This window comes from Suricata suricatta, chromosome 10 (assembly GCF_006229205.1).
Source record: "Suricata suricatta isolate VVHF042 chromosome 10, meerkat_22Aug2017_6uvM2_HiC, whole genome shotgun sequence".
NCBI classification, from domain to species: Eukaryota; Metazoa; Chordata; class Mammalia; order Carnivora; family Herpestidae; genus Suricata; species Suricata suricatta.
The window spans coordinates 116,943,319-116,965,094 of record NC_043709.1 but is presented as its reverse complement, the minus strand read 5'-3'; the positions used below and the strand labels follow the sequence as shown (position 1 = coordinate 116,965,094).

Genomic DNA, 21,776 nt, shown 5'->3' with positions numbered 1-21,776 from the left:
CTTTCATTCTGTGTCTTCCTCTCTCTTGCCCCTTCCCTGCGTATGCTCTGTTTCTCTCTGTCTCTGTCTCTCTCAAAAATCAACATTAAAAAAATAAAACAAAAAACAAAATAAAAAGTTTTACCAGTTACTGTTTTTAGCAATATATGAGGGATTCTCAGATCTTCCATTTTTTTTTAATGTTTCTTTAATTTTGCTAGAGAGAGAGAGACAGACAGACAGACAGACAGCCTGAGCAGGGAGGGGCTGAGAGAGAGAGCCACAGAATTCAAAGCAGGCTCCAGGCTCCACACTGACAGCCCAAAGTGGAGGTCAAATCCACAAACCACAAGATCATACCCTGAGCTGAAGTTGGACACTCAACTGACTGAGTCACCCAGGTACCCCTCAGATCTTTCATTCTTGCTAACACTGGCCACACTAGCTCTTTTAAAACTCTGTGGATAATTTAATTATTTTCTGAATCTCGGCTACTCATCAGAACATTTGTGAACTAGAAAACACAAATGTTGAGTTGCAACAGGAAAGTATTCAGAATTCATTTAGGAGAATAGATTCACATACTTACCTTTCACTTCTAAAAGGAGCAAATCCAAATTTTTGGTTTTTAAAATTTATTATCACTATTATTACAACTTTCTACTATGAAGAGTAAGGAAATTCTTAAGTTTTATCCCCTAAGGCCTCCACTGGGCAATTTTTAGTTACTATGTTAATTCTTTAGCATTGTAAAGGTTTATAACATTGTTATTCTAGCAGCACAATTCAAATGGAGGCAGGGCTTAATTTTAGTTCTGATGGTTGATTTCTGAGTTCTTTGTCTTGGTTGCTCTCTTGGTTGGTGAGTATAGTCCTTTATCAGGTCTCCTGAGTAACTATTCTCCTCTCCAAAGTAATTTACTTTCTTGCTTGAGAATCGGCTGTTGTCTTTACATTTAAACCATAGGTCAGGTGATGATAGTGGTTTCAGATCCCATGTGATTTCCCCTTAGCACTTTGTAGACATCGCTTTTACAGTGTTAGGGTGTCAAGTGCTGCTGTGGAGAAATCAGAGGCCAGGGGCGCCTGGGTGGCTCAGTCAGTTAAGCATCTCACTTCAGTTCAGGTTGTGGTCACGAGGTTCGTGGGTTTGAGCCCCATGTCAGGCTCTGTGCTGACAGCTCAGAGCCTGGAGCCTGCAGCCTGCTTCAGACTCTGTGTCTCCCTCTCTCTCTCTGCCCCTCCCCTGCTCACACTCTGTCTCTCTCTCTGTCTCAAAAATAAACATTAAAAAAAAATTCAGAAGCCAAAACAAATCCCTGCCCTGGCCCCTGCCACAGTATCTTAGTTTTTACTTGAAGATCTATGAATTCATCATTGAACTTTAAAAACTGGGCTAGGATATAACTTGATTTTCAGTATTCTCTCTTGCTTGTTAGTCAAACAGTATAACTTTTTAGTTACAAGTCCATCAGTAGTTCCGTGAGTATTTTTCTGTGTTCTCTATTGTAAGAACACTAGGACTGTGTAGTTTGGATCTGCAGTGCAGATACCCCTGTGTTGGGGCTCCCCTAGACAGCCCTCAGGTGCCGTGATGACAAGAATGAGTCAGGACTCGGCATGCGGTAGTGCTTCTGGGAAAGACTGGTTACACAGAAGGATACGAGAGCAAAGTCTAGAAGGGAAAGGTGCGTGGGGCAGACTCTGGAGGAAGCCAGGCACAAGCTTCCAAGATCCTCTCGCTGCTGGACTTATGAGGACATGCTTAGTTCCTCTAGCAACGGATTGTGACACGAGTGAAACAGTTGCCCGGGAGGGCAGCTCACTAGAGACTATTCTCAGTGGCCAAGGTTTTATTGGGTGCTGGTCATGTGATCACCCTCTGCCCAGCACGCACCAAAATTTCAGGCTCCCAGATGGAAAACAGGTGTTCAGAATGAAACACGTTGCTTGTACAAACAACTTAGGAATGATAACCCACTCTTAGTAGGGAAGGTTTTTAACTCTGCGTTGGGAACTGTTTCCCAGGCATTTCCAGATGCCAGCCAAGGGCCGACCTTTCGAGCAGGCCTTTCTAAAAATAGCCGTCTCAAGCCTGTTGTGTTTTTAGTTCAGAGACTTTATTACTTCCCAGTTCACTATTTTCTGGTTTTTTTTAAACCTTTTTTATCTTGGTTACACAACAGAATTTAAGAACATTGCATTAATGGATTTAAAGTTATTTACTTATTTTGAGAGAGTGCTAGTGTGCCAGTGGGGGAGGGGCAGAGAAGGGGAGACAGAGGATCCCAAGCAAGCTCCATGCTATCAGCACAGAGCCCGATGCAGGGGCTTGAGCCCACAAACTGTGAGATCATGACCTGAGCCAAAATCAAGAGCTGGATACTAAACTGACTAAACCACCCAGGTGCCCCAGTATTTTCTGTTTTTTTAATCTTGTTTTTCTTATATCCCACTTTTAAGTTTTTCCTTTTACTTATTTTTAAAAGTACAAAGACCTATTTGAAGTTTTTTTCCTTGGGTTTTTATTTTTGATATTTGTTTATTTGTTTGTGGCTACTACCTATGTATCCGTCCCATGTTGAATGAGTCTTTTCTGCTTATTATTCATGGAGTGGAAACAGTTACATTCACAGAGCTTCATCTGCTTTGCAGTTTGCTCAAAAATGTCATAGAATGGGGGTAAAGTGTGCCCCTAGAGGACTAACCAGATGTGTTTTCCGGAAATGCTTTCTCCAGGGTTTCCGTGGTGGCAAACGTGTAGTCCTGGTGAGCGGAGCAGGTAAAGACTGAGGCTCTGGGAAGGCATCTAGCTCACAGCTTTTTCTGTCAGGGGCTTTCACTTGTGTTTCTGCTTCCTTAACTCGGGAGGAGCACCAGGCTGGGTGGCCCTTTCCTGGCCCTTAGCCTCTTCCAGGCAGTGTATCCAGATTTGTCAGGGAAACTGGACACCTGCTTGCCGGTGTTGTCGGTCCTGGTCCTCTTCCTGCTTTCCCGGCTGGGAATGGGGTAATGACCAGCCCTCCTCAGACCCTCTTTCTCCACCTGATCCCCCATCCTGGTTCTAAGTCCTAAATACTTGATGGGGCCTCCAGGAGTCTTTCCTTTTCACACCCCGTTGAGCAACTAGGTTTGCTCCAAATTTCTCCTTGTCAGGCAATTATTCCTCCTCATTGGGAATATAGCTGTTCCTGAGTTTTATTATAAGTGGCATGTCCTTCTCAGATTGAGTTTTTTCCTCCATTCCTACAGACTTAAAAATAAACACAGTCTTACTCTTTTACCAGATGTTCACTGTCATGCAATTATTGACCAAAACCAGGGCTCCTGGGTGGCTCAGTCGGTTAAGCATCAGACTTTGGCTCAGGTCGTGATCCTGCGCTTCCTGGTTGGAGGCCGACAGCACAGAGCCTGCTGCAGATCCCCTGTCCTCCCCTCTCTCTGCCCCACCCCTGCTTGTGCTCATTCGCTTGCATGGTCTCTCAAAAATAAGCATTTAAAATAAAATAAAATGTTGAGCTTAAACTTTATGTATAGATCGTGAACAATTTTTAAAGTAATTTAAATTCAGTTTCCCTCAGGTTATTTAACATGGTACTTAAAATGATACTTAATATACTGACAAAAGTATATTTTAATGTTGGGACGATCTTGTCACTGGTAATGTAATGAAATTGAACATTAGGTTGTGATGCTGAATTTGTTGGTATCAGTGTCAACTTTATCAAAAAACCTAAAAGAAAATTGAATGCCAGGCTTCACTTGATATAAGAGTGTTTTTAGGGGCACCTGAGTGGCTTAGTTGGTTGAGCATCCGACTCTTGATTTCAGCTCAGGTCATGATCTCAGGGTGCCTGGGATCAAGCCCCTCATGGGGCTCTGCACTGACAGCAAGGGGCCTGCTTGGGATTCTGCTCCTCCTTCTCTCTCCGTCTCTTTCAAAATAAACTTGTTAAAAAGTGTTTTTAACTTCCTGTTCCAAACAGCATTTTCTAATGAGGGCATTTAGATTAGTAGAATTTTTTAGATTAATATTCAATTCATAATTTTTACAGATCTCTCTTTTTTTACTGGTGTACCTCCCTTTTTGACAAAAATCTCAACAAAGTATTTTTAGCAGTATAGAAAACTTTTTCTTTCCTTCAAAACTGAATAACTAATCCAGTAGCACAAATCTCTGGAGATCCAAATGAAAATGAGGCCAGTTTCGCCTCTCTAAGCCTGCTTGATTTCCATCTTTCCTGTCTTGCTGGTCTCAGCACTTTAATGTTTCAATTAATGTTTGTGTATATGAAATAATATGGTAAATGCAATAGAATATTCAAGTAATTGCACAAAGATTGATGATTAAATACAGATGGCAATCTTGAAAAGAAATAGTTGTTGGCATACAGTAATATCATGCAGTATCTTAGAATTATGTTGATTATCTCCTATTTGGTATAGAGTTGCTAACATGTCAATTAAGAAATGCCAGATAGATAAGTTTATATTTTCGTATATATTTTAGTGGGACATTCTCATAATCTCAGTCTTTAATTCGCAGACCCCTCATTTTTAAAGCTATTTAAACAGATTTTTCGTAATCTGAGTACCTTCATGATATTTTCCCTTCAGGTAATTAATTAATTCATTTTTTCCTATTTATTTCCCTTCTATTCTGTGTTATCAGAAAATCCTCTTTCTTTAATGTTGTTGATTTGCTCCTTTATTCATGAACATTGCAATAAGAAATCAAGCTTTTAGCATATTTTATGAGCCTGCATCAACTTTGGCATTTCCTCTTCTCTTTCCTGCCTGAAATGCTCCCCTTTAGAAAAGCTGAATTACACATTGCTACTCATTTCTCTACAATTAGTCCTCGTCTTGTGGGATCCCCAAGGCCCCTCCCAGGTTTGATGACTCGCTAGTATGACTCCTTGGACTCAGCATTACTGGTGACTATGATTGATTACAGTGAAATCATCGGAAGCAGAATCAGTGAAAGGAGGGACATGTGGGAAAAAGTACTGGGAAAACCAGTTGAAAGCTTGACAGAATTTGCTTCCAGTGGAGTCACACAGGAAAAAGTCCCCTCGGCTACAGGTTTGACAACATGTGAGATGTTGCCACCCAGAGAAGTTCACTAGGATTCTTATCTGGGGGTGATCGTGTAGGCACTCCCTGCCCGGCACATGCCCGCCTTCTGGTCGCCCGGAAGGAAAGTCCGTGTTGGCCGTAAACCCTATTATTTATACAGACAATTTAAGCCTAGTGAGCTCTTCTTGACAGCAGTGAGTACCTGCCTGAAATCTAAGTTTCCAGCAATTCAGGCCTGTGATGTTAACTCTTTTCTATTTTTCTTTGTTTCAAGTTTTTATTTAAATTCTAGTTAGGTTAACATAGCATAATATTGGTTTCTGGAGTAGAATTTTGTAATTCATCACTTAGGTATAACGCCCAGTGCTCATCACCAGTGTCCTCCTTTATTCCCATCACCCATTTAGCCCAGCCCCACCACCTCCCCTCCTACAGTCCTCAGTTTCTCCTTTATAGTTAAGACTCTGTTAAGACTTGCTTACCTCTCCTTTTTTTTTCTTTTTCTTTCCTTCCCCTGTGTTCATCTGTTTTATTCTTAAATTCTGCACGTGAGTGAAATGATATGGTATTTGTCTTTTTCTGGCTGAACTTATTTTGCTTAGCATAATTCACTCTGGCTCCATCCATGTCGTTGCAAGTGGCAAGATTTCGTTCTTTTTATCCATAGTCTTTTGTTCTGTCCTCTCCATGAAATGGTTATTCCCATAAAATACTCTGGCATTCCTCAAGACCTGTTTTGAGTTGGTGCTATGTGGAAGACCCAAGGGTGCTGCAAAGATGAATGAGACATAGTTGTTTCATTGAACAACGGAAAACTTTGGTGTGAGTCAGACTGTTAAAAGTGCCACAGTGAAGGTAGAGATGACGCGCTGTCAGAGCACAGAACAGGAACGACTGAGTAAAAGGAGATTGGTAACAGTTTTCTGCAAGTAGGTACTTAGCATGGAGCCCAACATGGGGCTTGATTCCACGACCCTGGGGTCTTGAGATGAAATCAAGAGTCAGATGCTCAGCCAACTGAGCCACCCAGGCGCCCCTAGGGCCTTTCATCTTAATAAGAGGATATTAACCCTAGGAGGTGAGAAGTGTCCAGCAGTCAATGCAAGGCAATACTTGGGAGTTGATCTCTCTTGTCTTAGGGTCTGGGTTTAGAAAGACAAATCTGAGAATGTGGGACTATGGCTTGGAATTCAAATACATACTCCCTAAGCAGTCTTGAAACCTGCAGCCTGGGAAAGTAACATAAAAATTTCACCCCAAGTCAGTTCCTGAGGTGCTTGGCAAAAGCCAGGCCAAACCACTCTTGAGTGACACAACATTCAGTGCAGGCCACACACATTTCTCGCGGTTGAAGTCTACACTAAGATCCAGACCTCATGAGTGAGCACAGCATGTACAGCAAATTGAAGTGTCAGATTTCCCCCTAAAGTTTAGCAGAGTAGAGCTCTCTGGTAGACACTGTACAGTCAGAGTTCTTAGGTGCACCTGGGCGGCTCAGTCGGTTGAGCGTGCAACTTCTAGTTAGGCTAACATATAGTTAACCGTGGAGTTAGAGCCCAGTGTGGGGCTCTGTACTGCCAGCTCGGAGCCTGGAGCCTGCTTCAGAGATGTCTCCTTCTTTTTCTCTGTCCCACCCCTGCTACGCTCTGTCTCTGTCTGTCTGTCTCTCAAAAATAAATAAAACATTAAAAAATAAAAGAGTTAAGATGATTGAAAACAAAAGCGGAATCTAAAGCATAAAATATCCTAAGAGGAAAAGAGTAGAATTGAAAAATTTTTTAGAAATAAAAATACTGTCATTAAAATTAAAAACTTGTTCCTTGAATTAAACTGTGGATTAGACCCAACTAATGGAGAGTTATTGAAGTAGATGACTTGTAGGAAATCATCTCAAATGAACCAGAGATAGATAAATTGAAAATGTGAAGTTGAGTCAAGTGGAAAATAGAATGAAAAGACACTTCATATTTCTAATGAGTTGCAATGTAAAGAATAGAAATAGGAGCATCTGGGTGGCTCAGTCGGTTGAGCCTCCTCCTTTGGCTCAGGTCGTGATTTCACAGTTCATGAATTTGAGCCCTGCGTCCAGCTCTGTGCTGACAGCCTGGAGCGTGCTTCGGATTTTGTCTCCATCTCTCTCTCTCTCTCTCTCTCTCTCTCTCTCTGCCCCTCACCTGTTTGTGCTCTGTCTTTGTCCTTCAAATGAATGTTAAAAAAAAAAAAAAAAAAGAAATAATGGGGGAAAGATAATATTCAAAAGTGTAATACTAAGAAGTTTCCAGAACTTATGAAAGACATGCAAGAAGTACGAGTCTGAAGTCAAAAGTAAAAAAAAATTCCTTACCCAATGGATACAGGAGTGCTGATGCATAGGGGCACATGTACCCCTATGTTCATAGCAGCACCGTCAACAATAGCCACGTCATGGAAAGAACCTAAATGTCCATGAGCTGATGACTGGATCAAGAAGATGTGGTTTATATGTATATACAATGGAATACTACATGGCAATGAGAAAGAATGAAATCTGGCCATTCAACATGGATGGACCTTGAGGGTGTTCTGCTAACTGAAATAAGTCAGGCAGGGAAGGACAGATGCCATATGTTTGCATTCATATGTGGAACAGGAGAAACTTAACAGAGGACTGTGGGGGTGGGAAGGGGGGAAAAACATAGTTAAGGAGTGGGAGGTAGGCAAACCGTGAGAGACTGTTAAATAATGAGAACAAACTGAGGGTTGATGGGGTTGGGGGAGAGGGGAAAATGGGGTGATGGGCATGGAGGAGGGCACTTGTGGGGATGAGCACTGGCACTGGATGTTATATGGAAACCGACTTGACAATAGACTATAAAAAATAAAATAAGATAAAATAAAATTTAAAAGATCATTAATCCCATTACAAGAAAAATACTCAGCAATATTTATGTAAATAATAACTGTCTTACATTAAAGTGCTTTATAGTTTGTAAAAAAAAAATAATTCCATGTCTACTTCAGAATGATGTACAGAATGCCAAAGATGTAAAGAAGATCTGAAAATAGCCAAAGGTGAAAAAGCCAAGAAGCTATTTGAGTAATCAAGGCCCAGAGCTGATGACATAGGTGCAGTGTTGGAGGATGGCTACAAACGGCCAGATTTCATTCTTTCTCATGGCCATGTAGTATTCCATTGCATATATAAGCCACATCTTCTTGATCCATTCGTCAGCTCATGGACATTTAGGCTCTTTCCATGATTTGGCTATTGTAGAAAGTGCCGCTGTGAACATTGGGGTACATGTGCCCCTATGCACCAGCACTCCTGTATCCCTTGGGTAAGGAATTTTTTTTACTTTTGAGGTGGCATGATTTGGTAATACAACATATGTTGAGTAAGAAGGTGTAGGAAAAAAGGGACTTAAAATGATGTTGAGGCTTCCAGTTTGGTTACTGAGGCAGATGACAACACTTTGTTCAAAATTGGGGACAGAAGGCCTGCAAGGTTGGGATGTGCCTCCGATGGAGGAGTGGATAGAGAAACATAACGTTGTTTAGGACTCGGTAAGCTTGGAGTAACCAGGGGACACCTACCCACAGCTACCTGCAGGTGGTTAGAAATACCTTTTCAGGACCTAGAACTCCATCAGAGTTCGCAGGCCATTTTTGTAAGTGATTATTGAAATACTGAGATGGCCAAGGGGTAGAACGCAAGGTGAGAAGAAATGCAGTATGCGTTGAAATGTGGGGGAATGGACCTCTTTGAGACGCAGACAGAGAATGAACAGTGAGAACGTAAGAGCCACGGGCTGGTAGAAAGCCGAGAGGCCCAGTGAACTTTGACCGTCTGGAGGTCATGGAAGGAAGAAAGGACATACTCAGTTCCTTGTGTGAGATGTTGCCAACCAGGGTCACTCATCAGACACTCAGTGCTTACTGTTTTTATTTGGGCCTGATCACAAAGGCACCCCCGACTTTTGAGAAGTCCTTTCTGTGTGTTTGAAGTGATTTCCAGGTGTTCGTGGTCTCAGGAATGCATAGGAGGTGAGAAATTGGAAAACACTCAAAAGTTGGACAGTAAAGGACAAAAGACATCTTTGTCTATTTTAAAATACAAAGAGTTTCCCATGCAGCAATATTACCATTTTAGAAATGTTTCATTGTCTGATTAGTGTCTGTTTTAGTCTTTGAAGACAGGGACTTTATTTTTCTTCCCTCCCAATGCTGTTATGAAAACCGCAATGCTCATTAAATGAGTAAGCAGATTTTGGTGGTACTTTATTGCCTTCCACCAGATGGACATCTTTCTATTTTTTTCCTTCTCAAGTGTGTCCCTCGCCCCCACCCCCAACTACTTTCTCTGTATTCTGTTTTTGTAGCTTGCTTTTTCTTAGTTATGCATTCGTGGGATTATCTTAGGGCAGCCAAGACTAAAGAGGTTTTGGGGTTTAGATTGAAATATTAAAAAGTTTGGCTGGGGGTGTGTTACTCTGTTAAACTGTTCATCTTACATCCCTAGGAGGAATATCAAAAAGCAGCAATGCGAAGCAGTTGTTGGAGCCCAGTGCGGCAATGCAGTGCTAAGAGGGGCCCATGTCTACGTTCCCGGTATTGTGGCAGCTTCGAAATGCAAGTATAATGCTTCAGTGTCCCTGTAAAAGGAAAGATTCTTTAAAATCTGTGCACGTGAACAAATGGAAACTTTATTTAACTATCACTCAGATGCATTTCAAGTTTATCAGATATTTTCCAAGTTTTACATTTGGGATAGCCGGCCAGAGATTTATCGGATGGGGTCTAACAGATCCTTGTAAGGTCTGTCAGTTTCTTCCTTCCCTTATAGGGTGTGTGAGATGATCTTCAGCGCACCGTTACTGGTTAATAGCATGTAAGACGTCAGTGAGTTTTCATTTTCTATTCTTAACTCCATTGCCCTCAGACTTCTGTTGTCGTTTGTGAGGGTAACCTTCGGTACCTGGAATTTTAGTATTGGAGTGAAAGTCAATATTCTTAATTTACTCACTCAGTTGATGACATACTACATTATGCTTAACAAGTTAGTCACTGTGGTTCGGCCCTAATGTATTGAGCTTGAAACCAAGACAGGGGTTTGATCTACTGGGAAGTTATTCAGTCTGTGGGCTTCAGTTATCTCATCTGTGAAATCAATAAGTTGACCTGCATTAGCACGTGCTAAACCACCGGCCGAGTCTGGCCCATGTCTGGTTTTGCGTGGCTCACAGCTGAAAATGGCTTTTCCATTTTTAAGAGATTGTTTTAAAAAGTAGAATATGCCAAGAGACTTGACGTGGCTCACAAAGCCCAAGCTACGTACCCCCCTTTACAGAAAACGTTCACTGACCCCTGATCCGTGTGACTTGAACAGCTCTACTCCAGCTGATCGCTCTCACTACTGTTACCAAGGTGATGGGCCAGACAAACTTATGACAGGCTAGGCCCAGCAGTGGAAGACTGTTTCCCATGATTAAAGTCACCAGGATTTGTTACTGAAATTAATGTTTGTGCTTATCATTAAAATCCCTGCCGTAATTGCTATGTTAGGGAACCTGCAAAGATTTACAAATACTTCCTTGAGGGATTTTAGTGTACTCTTTCGAGGAACTCTTTAAAAAAGGCAGAGTGTGGGGCGCCTGGGTGGCTCAGTTGGTTGAGCATCTGACTTCAGCTCAGGTCATGATCTCACAGTTTGTGGGTTCAAGCCCTGCGTTGGGCTCTGTGCTGGCAGCTCAGAGCCTGGAGCCTGCTTCTATTCTGTGTCCCTCTCTCTCTGCCCCTTTCCCACTCATGATCTTTCTCTGTCTCTCAAAGATAAATAAATCTTAAAAAAAATTTTTTTTTAAATAATAAAAAAATAAAAAAAGCAGAGTGAAAGAGGGGAAGAGGGACTATCTCATGCGGACTCCTGGCTCTCAGCACAGAGCCTGACAAGGGGCGCAGACTCCTGAACCGTGAGATCATGACCTGAGCCGAAGTCGAGAGTCAGACGCTCAACAACTGAGCCACCCAGGTGCTCTGGGATCTTTTCCAAGGAACCTTAGAACTTTGAGGATAGAGCCAAAGACACCAAAATTTAAATGAAACCTTTTAGGGAATGTTAGGTTTGGAGAAAATAATTTAAATAGGAGATAGCCTTCCTTTTCTGCTTCGCTAAAGACTTCCAAATTACATAGAATGTTTTAAAGACTTCCGTTCGCTTGTTTTCCTAGATAAAAGTCTTCAGTTAGATTTATTTTTACAGAACATTTAAAAGTAAAAAGTCATATTTTTTATAAGGAGTTATTTTGACATAATGAGCCAGTTTAGACCTCTTCACAACCCACTACTGATGTCCTTTGATGTCCCCAGTCATCTTAAAGAATTTTCACAATTATCCTACCAAAATAGAGTTTAATTAGTATAATCTAATTTTCTTCTTTCTTAGTTATGAAAGCTGGAGACGTTATTTCTGTATACTCTGATATTAAAGGCAAATGTAAGAAAGGAGCCAAAGAATTTGATGGAACAAAAGTATTTCTTGGCAATGGGATTTCTGAACTAAGCCGCAAAGAAATCTTCAATGGACTACCTGAACTGAAGTACGTCATCAAGTTTTGTTTGGGGGAAATGTGCATCCTTTTTGGTGATTCAAAGAAAATAAAAAACAATGTAAAAATAGATCTAGTTGGATTATAAAAAAATTTTTTTTGGTATAAATTCAGCTGGAAAATAATTGTTTTATTTTTGAAAAGTTGCTTTTAGGTGAAAGTAAGTGTTCAGATTAAAGGGCCCTGAACAAGCACATAGTCACACTGTAACTGTCACTTTCAGTTTTCCTTGTGAATTTTCTTGATTTGAAAATGGTTGCATCTTTGTGGAACAGTACTCACCTTGCCAGAGGATAAGTTGTGACCTATCCAGAGCTCTTTAAACATCTGACTTCGTGAAAGGAAAAGCTATGATTTTAATAAATATTAAAAAGTAAAACATTTATATTAAATGTTACCAGAAAGCCACCAGAAGGAATTAATGTTTGGACTTACTCAAACCAAACTAAGATACAGCTAATGTTAAATCATCTCGGGTGGCTACTGATTCTAAACACATCAGATCCGTGGGTGATCCAGGGTCGTCTTTTGCTTCACGTTTCAGCCTGTTGAAGGCGTTCTGAGGACGGCTCCATCCCCCACCGTTGGCAGCTGATGTGGATGAACTGGAAGCTGCGAGTTGGTCCGCGGAGAACTGGACCACGTCCCTGATTCCTGGGACAGTTGTCACGTTGCAGTGATTTGGGTTTATGATCGAAATTACTGCTTCTGAAGAAACAGATTATTGGATTAACTAACTCTGGAAAGCAGCACTTTCCAAATGGCCAAGAGCAAAGATTTATTCTCTTTAGAAGGCTTATGAAGATGAAGCATATGTATGTTATGTTTTTCTTTGGGTCTGAAATAGGAAATCAATGCTTTGATTACCTCCTTCAGTTCTATTATTAATGGTACATACCTCATCCTGTGTGTGTGTGTGTCTGTGTATGTATGTGTGTGGCTTATTTTTTTTTCCTGAAGAATAATTGACATACAATATTGTATTTCAGTTATACAGTACAGTGATTCAATATTTATATACATTAGAAAATGGTCACCATGGGGCGCCTGAGTGGCTCAGTTGGTTAAGTGTCCGGCTTTGGCTCAGGTCATGATATCACGGTTCGTGGGTTTGAGCCCCGTGTTGGGCTGTGTGCTGACACCTATCTCAGAGCCTGGAGCCTGCTTCAGATTCTGTATCTCCCTCTCTCTCTGACCCGCCCGTGCTCTCACTGTCTCTCTGTCTCTCAAAAATAAATTAAAGAAAAAAAAGAAAATGGTCACCATGATAAAGTGTTACCATCTGTGGTCACACAAAGTTGTAACAATATCATTGACTGTATTTCCTTTGGTGGACCTTATGTCCCATGTTTTGTTGATAACTATTTTATTTTTAAATTTTTCTTTAGGTTTATTTTTGAGAGAGACTGAGAACAAGCGAGGGAGGAGCAGGGAGAGAGATGGGGAGACACAGAACCCGAAGCAGGCTCCAGGCTCTGAACTGTCAGCTCATAACCTGACATGGGACTGGAACCCATGGGAACCGTGAGATCATGACCTGAGCCGAAGTCGGACGCTTACCCAACTGGGCCACCCAGGCACCCCTTTTGATAACTTATTTAATCTTATTTGTAACTTATTTAACCCTCATGACTTAATCCTGGTAACTCATTTATAACTGGAAAATTAATTACCTATTTTATTCCTTACTGCCACTCTCTTCCCTCTGGTACCCGTCAGTTCTCTATATCTATGATTCTGTTTCACATACAAGTGAAATCATATGGTATTTTTCTTCATCTGTCTGACCTACTTCACTGAGCATAGTACCCTCGAGGGCCATGCATCTTGGCATGAATGGCAAGATTTCATTCTTTTTTGTGACCGAGTAATATTCCTGCGTGTATATGTATACATACCACATTTTCTTAAGCCATTCATCTCTCAGTGGGCACTTTCTTCTTGTGACTGATTTGTTTCTTGTTTCTTGCAATTGATTTCTAGTTTGATACTGCTGTGGTAGGAAGAGAAGCTTGATACGATTTCAGTCTTAAGTTTTTGAGATTTGTTTTGTGGCCTAACATGTGGTGTGTCTAGGAAAATGTTACATGTACACTGGAGAAAAATGGGTCCTCTGCTGTTTGAGGATGGAACATTCTGCATAACAGGTTGATCTGGTTTGATGTGTTGTTAACAGCTGCTGTTGCATTATTTTTGGTCTGAATGACCTGTCCATTGATGTACATGTGAAGTTGAAGTCCCCTACTGTTATTACGATTATTAATGATTCTCTTCATGATTATTTAAAGCCCTTGTTTGTTGTTAACAGCATTTTTGTTTTAAAGTCTCTTTTGTCTCTTATAAGCATTGCTACCCCAGCTTTCTTTTCATTTTCATTTTCATTTTCATGGAATATTTTTTGTAGCCCTTTACTTTCAGTCTGCATTTGTCTTTGGGTCTGAAGTGAGCCTCTTGTAGTTAGCCTATAGACAGGTCTTGTTTTTTCTCCATTCACTCATGCTATGTGCTTAAACATTTTTTTTTAGTTTATTTATTTTGAGAGAGAGCGAGCGAGCGAAAGAGACAGAGACAGTGTGAGTGAGGGAGGGGCAGAGAGAGAGGGAGAGGGAATCCCAAGCAGGCTCCGAAGCACTGTCAGCACAGAGCCCAACACGGGCTAGAACTCACAGAACTGCGGGATCATGATCTGGGCTGAAACCAAGAGGAGGAATAACCGTCTGAACCACCCAGACGCCCTCACTCGTGCTGTGTGCTTTGCTCATTCAGCTCATTTTCATTTACATGGTACGCATTGCCATTTTGTTACTTGTTTTCTGATTGTTTTTGTAATTCTTTGCTCTCTTCTCTTGGGATTTGATGCTTTTAGTGTTAAGCCTGGATTACTTCCTCTTTATTTTCTGTATATCTATCATAGGTTTTCAGTTTGTGGTAACCACAAAATTCATATACAATCTACGTATGTAACAGTGTATTTTAAGTTGGTGATTGCTTAAGTATGAGCACATTCCACAGTCACTACATCCCCCCCACTGTCCAAGCAGCATTTTATATTTATGTCATCATATTTTACATCTTTTTATTCTGTGTATTTCTTATCTAAATTATTACAGACATAACTGATTTTACCACCCTTGTTTTTTAATGTTCAGACTAGTTTTATAAGTGGTTGTTGATCTACTGCCTTTACTATATATTTGCCTTTATCCGTGAGATTTTTTTCTTTTATATATTTTTAATTCTAGTCATGGCCTTTTCCTTTTGGCTTAGAGAAGTCCCTTTAACATTATAAACTTACACTGTAAACTTAATTTAGTGGTGCCGATCTCCTTTAGTTTTGTTTCTCTGGCAAACTCTGTATCTCCCCTTCAGTCCCCTTCAATGGTAAATGATAACCTTGCTGGGTGGAGTATTCTTGCTTGTACGCACTTTGACTGTATGGTGGCCCTCACTCCCTTCTGGCTCGCAAAGCTTGTGCTGAGAAATCGGCTGACAGCGTGATGTGCGGGGCCGCGTGGTGGGTTCCCTTATATGTAACTGATGCTTTTTTTTTTTTTCTTTTTGCTGCTTTTAAGACTCTGTTTTTATGTTTTTCAATTTTTGACATTTTAATTATAATTGTCTTGGTGTGGATATCTTTGGGTTCATCTTTTTTTGCATTCTCTGTTTTTCCTAGACCCGGATGTCTGTTTCCTTTTCCAAAGTAGGGACATTTTCATCTATTTCTCAAATAAGTTTTCTGCCCCTTTCTCTCTCTCTCTTCCTCTGGAGCCCCCTAGAAGGGCAATGTGAGTGCACTGATGTTGGCTCACAGGTCCCTTAAACTATCCTTATGTTCATACTTCTTTTTTCATTTTTTTGTGTTCAGTTTGGATAAATTTTACTACCCTGTTTTCCAGATCACTGCTCTGTTCTTCTATATCTGTAATCCGCTGTTTATTCCCTATAGTGTATTTTTATTTCTGTTTTTCTTCACCTCTGATTGGAACTTTTTTATTTTTGTTGAAATTGTCACTGTGTTTGTCCATTTTTCCTTCCCAGTTTGATGGCCATTACATTGGACTTTTTATTGGGTTGATTGCTTATCTCCACTTCATTTAGTTCTTTTTCTGATATTTTGTTTTCTTTTGTTTGGAACATATTCTTCTGTCTCCTCGTTATTCCTAACTCTATGTTTGTTTCCGTGTATTAGGTAGGTCATCTACATCTCCTGGTCTTAAAGGAGTGGCTTTATGTAAGAGATGACCTGTAGGGCCCGGAAGTGCAATTCCCTCATGCTGACCACCAGACACAGGTGCTTCCGGGGTGTCCCTGAGTGGGTCGTGTGTGCCCTTGTCTCCCGGCAGCCCCTCAACAGCTCCAGGTGCATTCTCGGGTGAGGCTGGCTCCCCTCCCCTGCCTGGTTAGCTGGAGGTCATCCCTGATGGCTAGAGGTCTGCTGGCGGGTGCAGTTATCACCCTATAGACCGCAAGGCCCTGCTGAGGGCCTGGGTGGTAAGGGGTTCTCAGTGGGGCGCACACCCTGGCTTTAGCAGTCTAGAGGGAGGATTTCAACACGGTGTCTGTCATCCCAGCGTCAGCAGGGCCGTCCCCAGTGTCTTACTCCCCAGGGAGAGTCCTCCCAGTCCCCTTCAGCAGGTGCTCCAAGATTAGTAAGTAGGTATACTTCTATGGCGTATGTGCTTTTTGATCTGACTCTGATCTTTTTTGATCTTTTGGATGTGCTTTTTTTTTTTTTAATCTGATCTGAAACCATTTGTCCCGGTGTCTGGGTTGAGACTGTGTGCAAGCCTTTTTTGAGTGGGTTCTCCTTTGCCTACAGTTCTATAGTTTTCCTGGATGGACATCCTGTCGGACTTTAAAGCCAGTTGTTTTGGAAGCTCGTCTCTCCATGCAGGGTCTAAAGGTTGGGTCGCCTGATGGGGAGCTGCGATCTCTCCTCGGGGAGATAAGATTCCTTTGAGGTCCCTTCTGACCGTGGAATGTTGTTCCTGGGGTGTGGTTCTTTCCTTATCAAGAATGTATCTCTGCCATTTCTACTCATCTTGGTGCTGTCCTTGTGGGGGCTGTGTTCATCCAGTTTCTGTGTCCCCTTCAGAGGGAATTATGTCGCATGTAGCTGTACATTTGTTGTGTCGGGGGGAGGAGGTGAGCTCAGGATCTCCTTATTCTGCTATCTTGAACCCTCTTCCACTCTTCATTCTCTTATATTATTCAGAACTTCTACACTGAAGAAGTAGTAGTAATGGTAGTAGTTCCAGTGACTTTGCTGGCAGACTTTTCTGAGTAACGTTTCTTGGTGGGAGTAGCAGGAGGCCGTAGTTCAAAAAACTGCTCATTTTTAAGCTCAACTTTTAAACTCCGTGTCCAGTTACGCTGGTAGGATTTCTTTCTCTTCGTCTGTGAGGAAAAGCATGTTTCCATAAGAAAGGAAATTCTACCATGTTTCTTGTAGAATTTTAGAACTACATCTACTATTAATACTTTTTCAGCTGGTAAGTTTGTACCCTTTCGTTTCTTGAATCATAGCAGAGTTGAATCTTAGACTTCCTAGAGGTAGGTTAGTTTACTAACAGCCTGTTTATCAGAGAGAAACAGATCCGTAGATCTGGTGTGTTGTGTTACTATATGGAGATAGACATTACAAAAATAGTTTTATTTTAAGTTAACTACTGGATGGAAAAACATACTTGTGCTGGAGGTCAGAAGGAGATATCCAAATTCCCAAAAAGCAGAACTTGAAACACTAGGTGGAAATTGGATTAGAAAGACAGACCTATGAATGTTAATGTTGGAGTATTTTTCAGAGGAATAATGTCCTCTGAGTCAGAAAGTTATTTAAATTACAGAAGAGTGAGCAGGTTGGTCGGTCGTGGCATCAAGATGTCCAGTAATGGGTCCAGACTCTGGGCAGGGGGGTGAGGTGTTGATCAAGGTCAGTATACCAGTGGTACCAACAAATGACTGATTTTTGAATGGCAGGCTGTGACTTTTCAGAAGGTTCCTTTGTGGGGTTTTTTTTTTTTTCTGGTCAGGGACAGCATCTGTGCAGGAAGTGGTTAGATTTGACCCCAGCTGGAGCAAGGACCAAAGACTTAGCAGATTAACTAACTCTGATTACAGATGCAGACATATCAAGTGGTAAACAAATGAGCGAGGATGAAAGGGATGGGAGGGGGAGAAAGGAGTCCATAGTTATCACACGACAAAGGATGTTAGAACTGAGTGGACTTCACAGTCATACTGCAGTAACAGTCCACGAATAGCTACAGAAATTATTTCACTCTGAAGGGCGGCATAAACTTATCCTTCTGAGGCATTATAATGACTTGGCCTTTGGGTTCCCAGCACACAACTCCCCAAGTCCTTGGACTCTCCGTGGTGATGAATGTCTTCTGTATGCTAATGAGAAGACTGGTAGCTGGGGGTCCCTAGGCAGCATCTGGAGGACACTTGAGAGAGGAACCCGCCTTGTGGTTAGAAGGTTAGAACTTTTAGCTCTACCCTTGGGCCTCCAGGGAGACGAGAAGGGCTGGAGAGTCACTTAATGATTTAATCAGTCATGCCTGTGTAATGAAACCTCCATAAAAACTCTTAGACAGTGGGGTTCAGAGAGCCTCCTGATTGAGAAACACACGGAGGTGCTGGGAGGGTGCTGATGCGCACGCCTCTCCCGTACCTTCTCCTGCGCATCTCTTTGATTTGGCCAGGACTAACTTGGAGCCCCCGTGGCAAACTAGTAATAGTGCTTTTCTGAGTTCTGTGAGTGCTAGCGAATTTTCAAAACTGAGGAGGACACTGTGGAAACTCCCAGACTTATGGCCAGTTGGTCGGAAGTGCAGGTGGCACCTGGGGGTGTGCAGCTGGCATCGGAGCGAGACCAGCCTCGTTGGATTGAGGCACTGAGCCTGTGTACTCTCCTGACATCCCCGGGCAGTGAGAGCCAGCACTGAACGGAATTGCGGGACCCCGGGGTGGTGTGAGAGAAAACCCTGTGCGTTTGGTGGCAGGAGCGTGGTGAGTAAAATTAGCCCTACGTCTACCTGCGTCGTGCGTTGGGCAGAGGGTCAGGATAGATGCTTCCGGGCCAGGATTGGTTCAGAAGCTGTGAGTTTGCTCTTGTTCTCCGTGCTTAGATGCCGCACTTGTATTCCCGTACCTGGTTTCAATCCTGTTCTCATCCTTGCCTTTATTATTACATTGTGCTTTTTCTGTGCCCCTTGAATCCCTGGAACACAGCGTTAATGGACTTTTTTTCTTCCTCTCAGTTGCGTGGCCTGATACACGAGGCCATGTTTGGCATTCTCTTAACTATTTGTGTGCTTTCTCTTGCCTTTGATAGTCTCTGACAGCCTCTCTCAGATTGTGGTGTTTGTCCTAATGAATCACCACCCTCTGTGCTCTGCTGAGCTCTTGCCCTCCCTGCTCCGAGTATTCCCCCCTCCTTATAAAGCAGGACAAAGCTCATGGTGAGGATTGTGCCAGTACTGGGTAATTACCCTCTAAAGAGTTGAGAGGAGAGGCTGTTGGGGGGCTCAGTCAGTTGAGCATCCAACTTTGACTCAGGTCATGATCTCATGATTCGTGGGTCCAAGCCCCATGTCGGGCTCTGTGCTGACAGCTCAGAGCCTGGAGCCTGCTTCAGATTCTGTGTCTCCCTCTCCCTCTGCCCCTCTTTTACTTATGTTCTGTTTCTCTCTGTCTCAATCATAAATAAACGTAAACCATTTTTTAAAAAAAAGTTGAGAGGAGAGTTGTGTGGCATTTTTGTTGTTGGTTATCATCAGCATGATTCTTAAGTATATTTTTGTTTTTCATACAAGTACTAGCATAGTGCCTTACAAACTGAAGGATTCAGACACTTTTTATTGAATTTAAAGCTGTTAACAGTGACCATGAATCTGTTATCAGAAAGATTAGAATGAATCAATAAAGACTCAGATGTCAGTCAAAGAAAGACAAATACCATATGATTTCACTCATGTGGAATTTTAGAAACAAATGAACAAAGGGGAAAAAAGAGGCAAACAAAAACCAGGCTCTCAAGGATAAAGCACAAGCTGCTGGTTATCAGCAGGGAGGTCGGTGGGGGATGGGGATGAGTGAAATAAATGAAGGGGATTAAGAGCACTCTTATTCTGATGAGCACTGAATAATGTATAGATTTGTTGAATCACTCTTTTGTACACCTAAAACTAATACAGCACTGTATACTGGAATTAAAAGATAAAACAACAATAAAACCATTGTATGTTAATGTAAATAACATTTTAAATTAAATAACTGTTTTTTTTTTTAAGACTCAAGATGTTCTTTGCTTTTTTCAGTTTGTTCAAATCTCTTAAACTGCTTTGTGCCTAAATGAAAATTTATGTAACTTAATCCTTTTTAGTTTTCCTGATGGCCCTCTCCTGCAGGGAATGAGTCATAGACGATTCACAGGAATATCCTAAGTATTGTGGTGTTGAGTTAAAGAGGTTTTAAAAAGGCAGAACATCCTATATTTGCTGGGCTGCTTGGATATGTTCCCAGAAATGGAGTTTGTATAGACGATGGAATTGACATAGACTAATGTCAGATTTTCTGCTTTTCAGAGGTATAGGCATAAGAATGACAGAACCGATATTCCTCAGCCCCTCATTTGACAATGTACTGCCCAGCTACTTATTTTTACAGGTAAGTATTTGTCAAAGTAAAATACTGACATTGAAACATAACTTCAGTGAGTTATTACAAACTCATTGTGTTTTTCTATTACCATATTTTTTGTGATTTATTTTTCTGATCTACCTTTTGTTAATAAGCAGTAAGAAAAAACTGTGTATGTACTCTCCTTTTCTCAACTGATTTTTTTCCCTTAATGTTTATTTTTGAGAGCGCAAGTAGGGGAGGAGCAGAGAGAAGGGGAGACAGAGGATCTGAAGTGGGCTCTGCGCCCACGGCAGCGAGCTGTTGCTGGGCTTGAACTCATGGACCATGAGCCTCAACTGACTGAGCCGCCCAGACACCCCTCCATTGAATTTTAAACTTTTTTAAACCTTATGTTGCCCGAAGGTGCTTTAATAGCTTATTGTAATCATTTACCATCTGAAAATATTAATCCCGAAATAATGCATGTATTGATACACATATAAGTGTTGTATTGGTAACTTTCAGTGAGATGCAAATGGTTTACTACTAACACATTTTTGTCGAGTGCTTATCACTTACTGTGACACAGCAGTTTGTTTTGCCGTGTCCAGTTTATTTGCATACCTTCGCAGATGATAACTCATTTGATTTGTTACAGTTCACTGGTTATGTGGTATTATTGTTATTATTCCTAGTATATAATGAAGATACCAATTATCAGATCTGTTAGGTTTCTTGAACAAGGTCATATACAATTAGTAATTAGTAATGTCTGAACCCTGACCTATATGCACATGCCATTTACTTTCTGCTTTGCCCAGTATTTAATCGAAAGATGTACATTCAAAGTTTATTTCTAGTGGGAACAAATAGGAAACAGAAAACAGATTTACGTTTATTATCTGATTCCATAATAGTGACAGTGTAACATGTAGAATATATAACCTGCCATATAATTACGCACTATTATACAAATTCTTTCTTCTTCGGTATCTGTGCTAGCCACCCTCCATCGTTGTTTTGTTTTATTTAATTATTTATTTATCTTTAGTTTACATCCAAGTTGGCATATAGTACAACAATGATTTCAAGAGTAGGTTCCTTAATGCCCCTTACCTATTTCACCCATCCCCCTCCCACACCCCCTCCAGTGACCCTCTGCTTGTTCTCCATATTTAAGAGTTTCTTATGTTTTTGTTCCCCTCCCTGTTCTCATATTATTTTTGCTTCCCTTTCCTTATATTCATCTGTTTTGTATCTCCAAGTCCTCATATGAGTGAGGTTATACCATATTTGTCTTTCTCTAATTTCACTAGCATGATACCCTCTTGTTCCATCCAGACAGTTGCAAATGGCAAGATTTCATTCTTTTTGATTGCTGAGTAATACCCCATTGTGTGTGTGTGTGTGTGTGTGTGTGTGTGTGTGTGTGTGTGTATAAAAGTAAAAAAGATGTGATATATATATATATATTCATTCATCCATCGATGGACATTTGGGCTCTTG

General features: G+C 41.3%; 1 protein-coding gene across 7 annotated transcripts in view; it reads left to right on the top strand.

Moving 5' to 3' along the window:
* The window catches only part of NSUN6 (NOP2/Sun RNA methyltransferase 6), a 73,794-nt gene that overhangs the window by 7,216 nt on the left and 44,802 nt on the right, over positions 1-21,776 (top strand). For all 7 annotated transcript variants that reach the window (XM_029953135.1, XM_029953136.1, XM_029953134.1 and 4 more), the window contains exons 4-6: positions 9,557-9,666; positions 11,480-11,633; positions 20,234-20,315. In XM_029953135.1, coding sequence (XP_029808995.1) covers positions 9,557-9,666; positions 11,480-11,633; positions 20,234-20,315 — 346 coding nt within the window. The remainder of the gene's footprint in view (positions 1-9,556; positions 9,667-11,479; positions 11,634-20,233; positions 20,316-21,776) is intronic.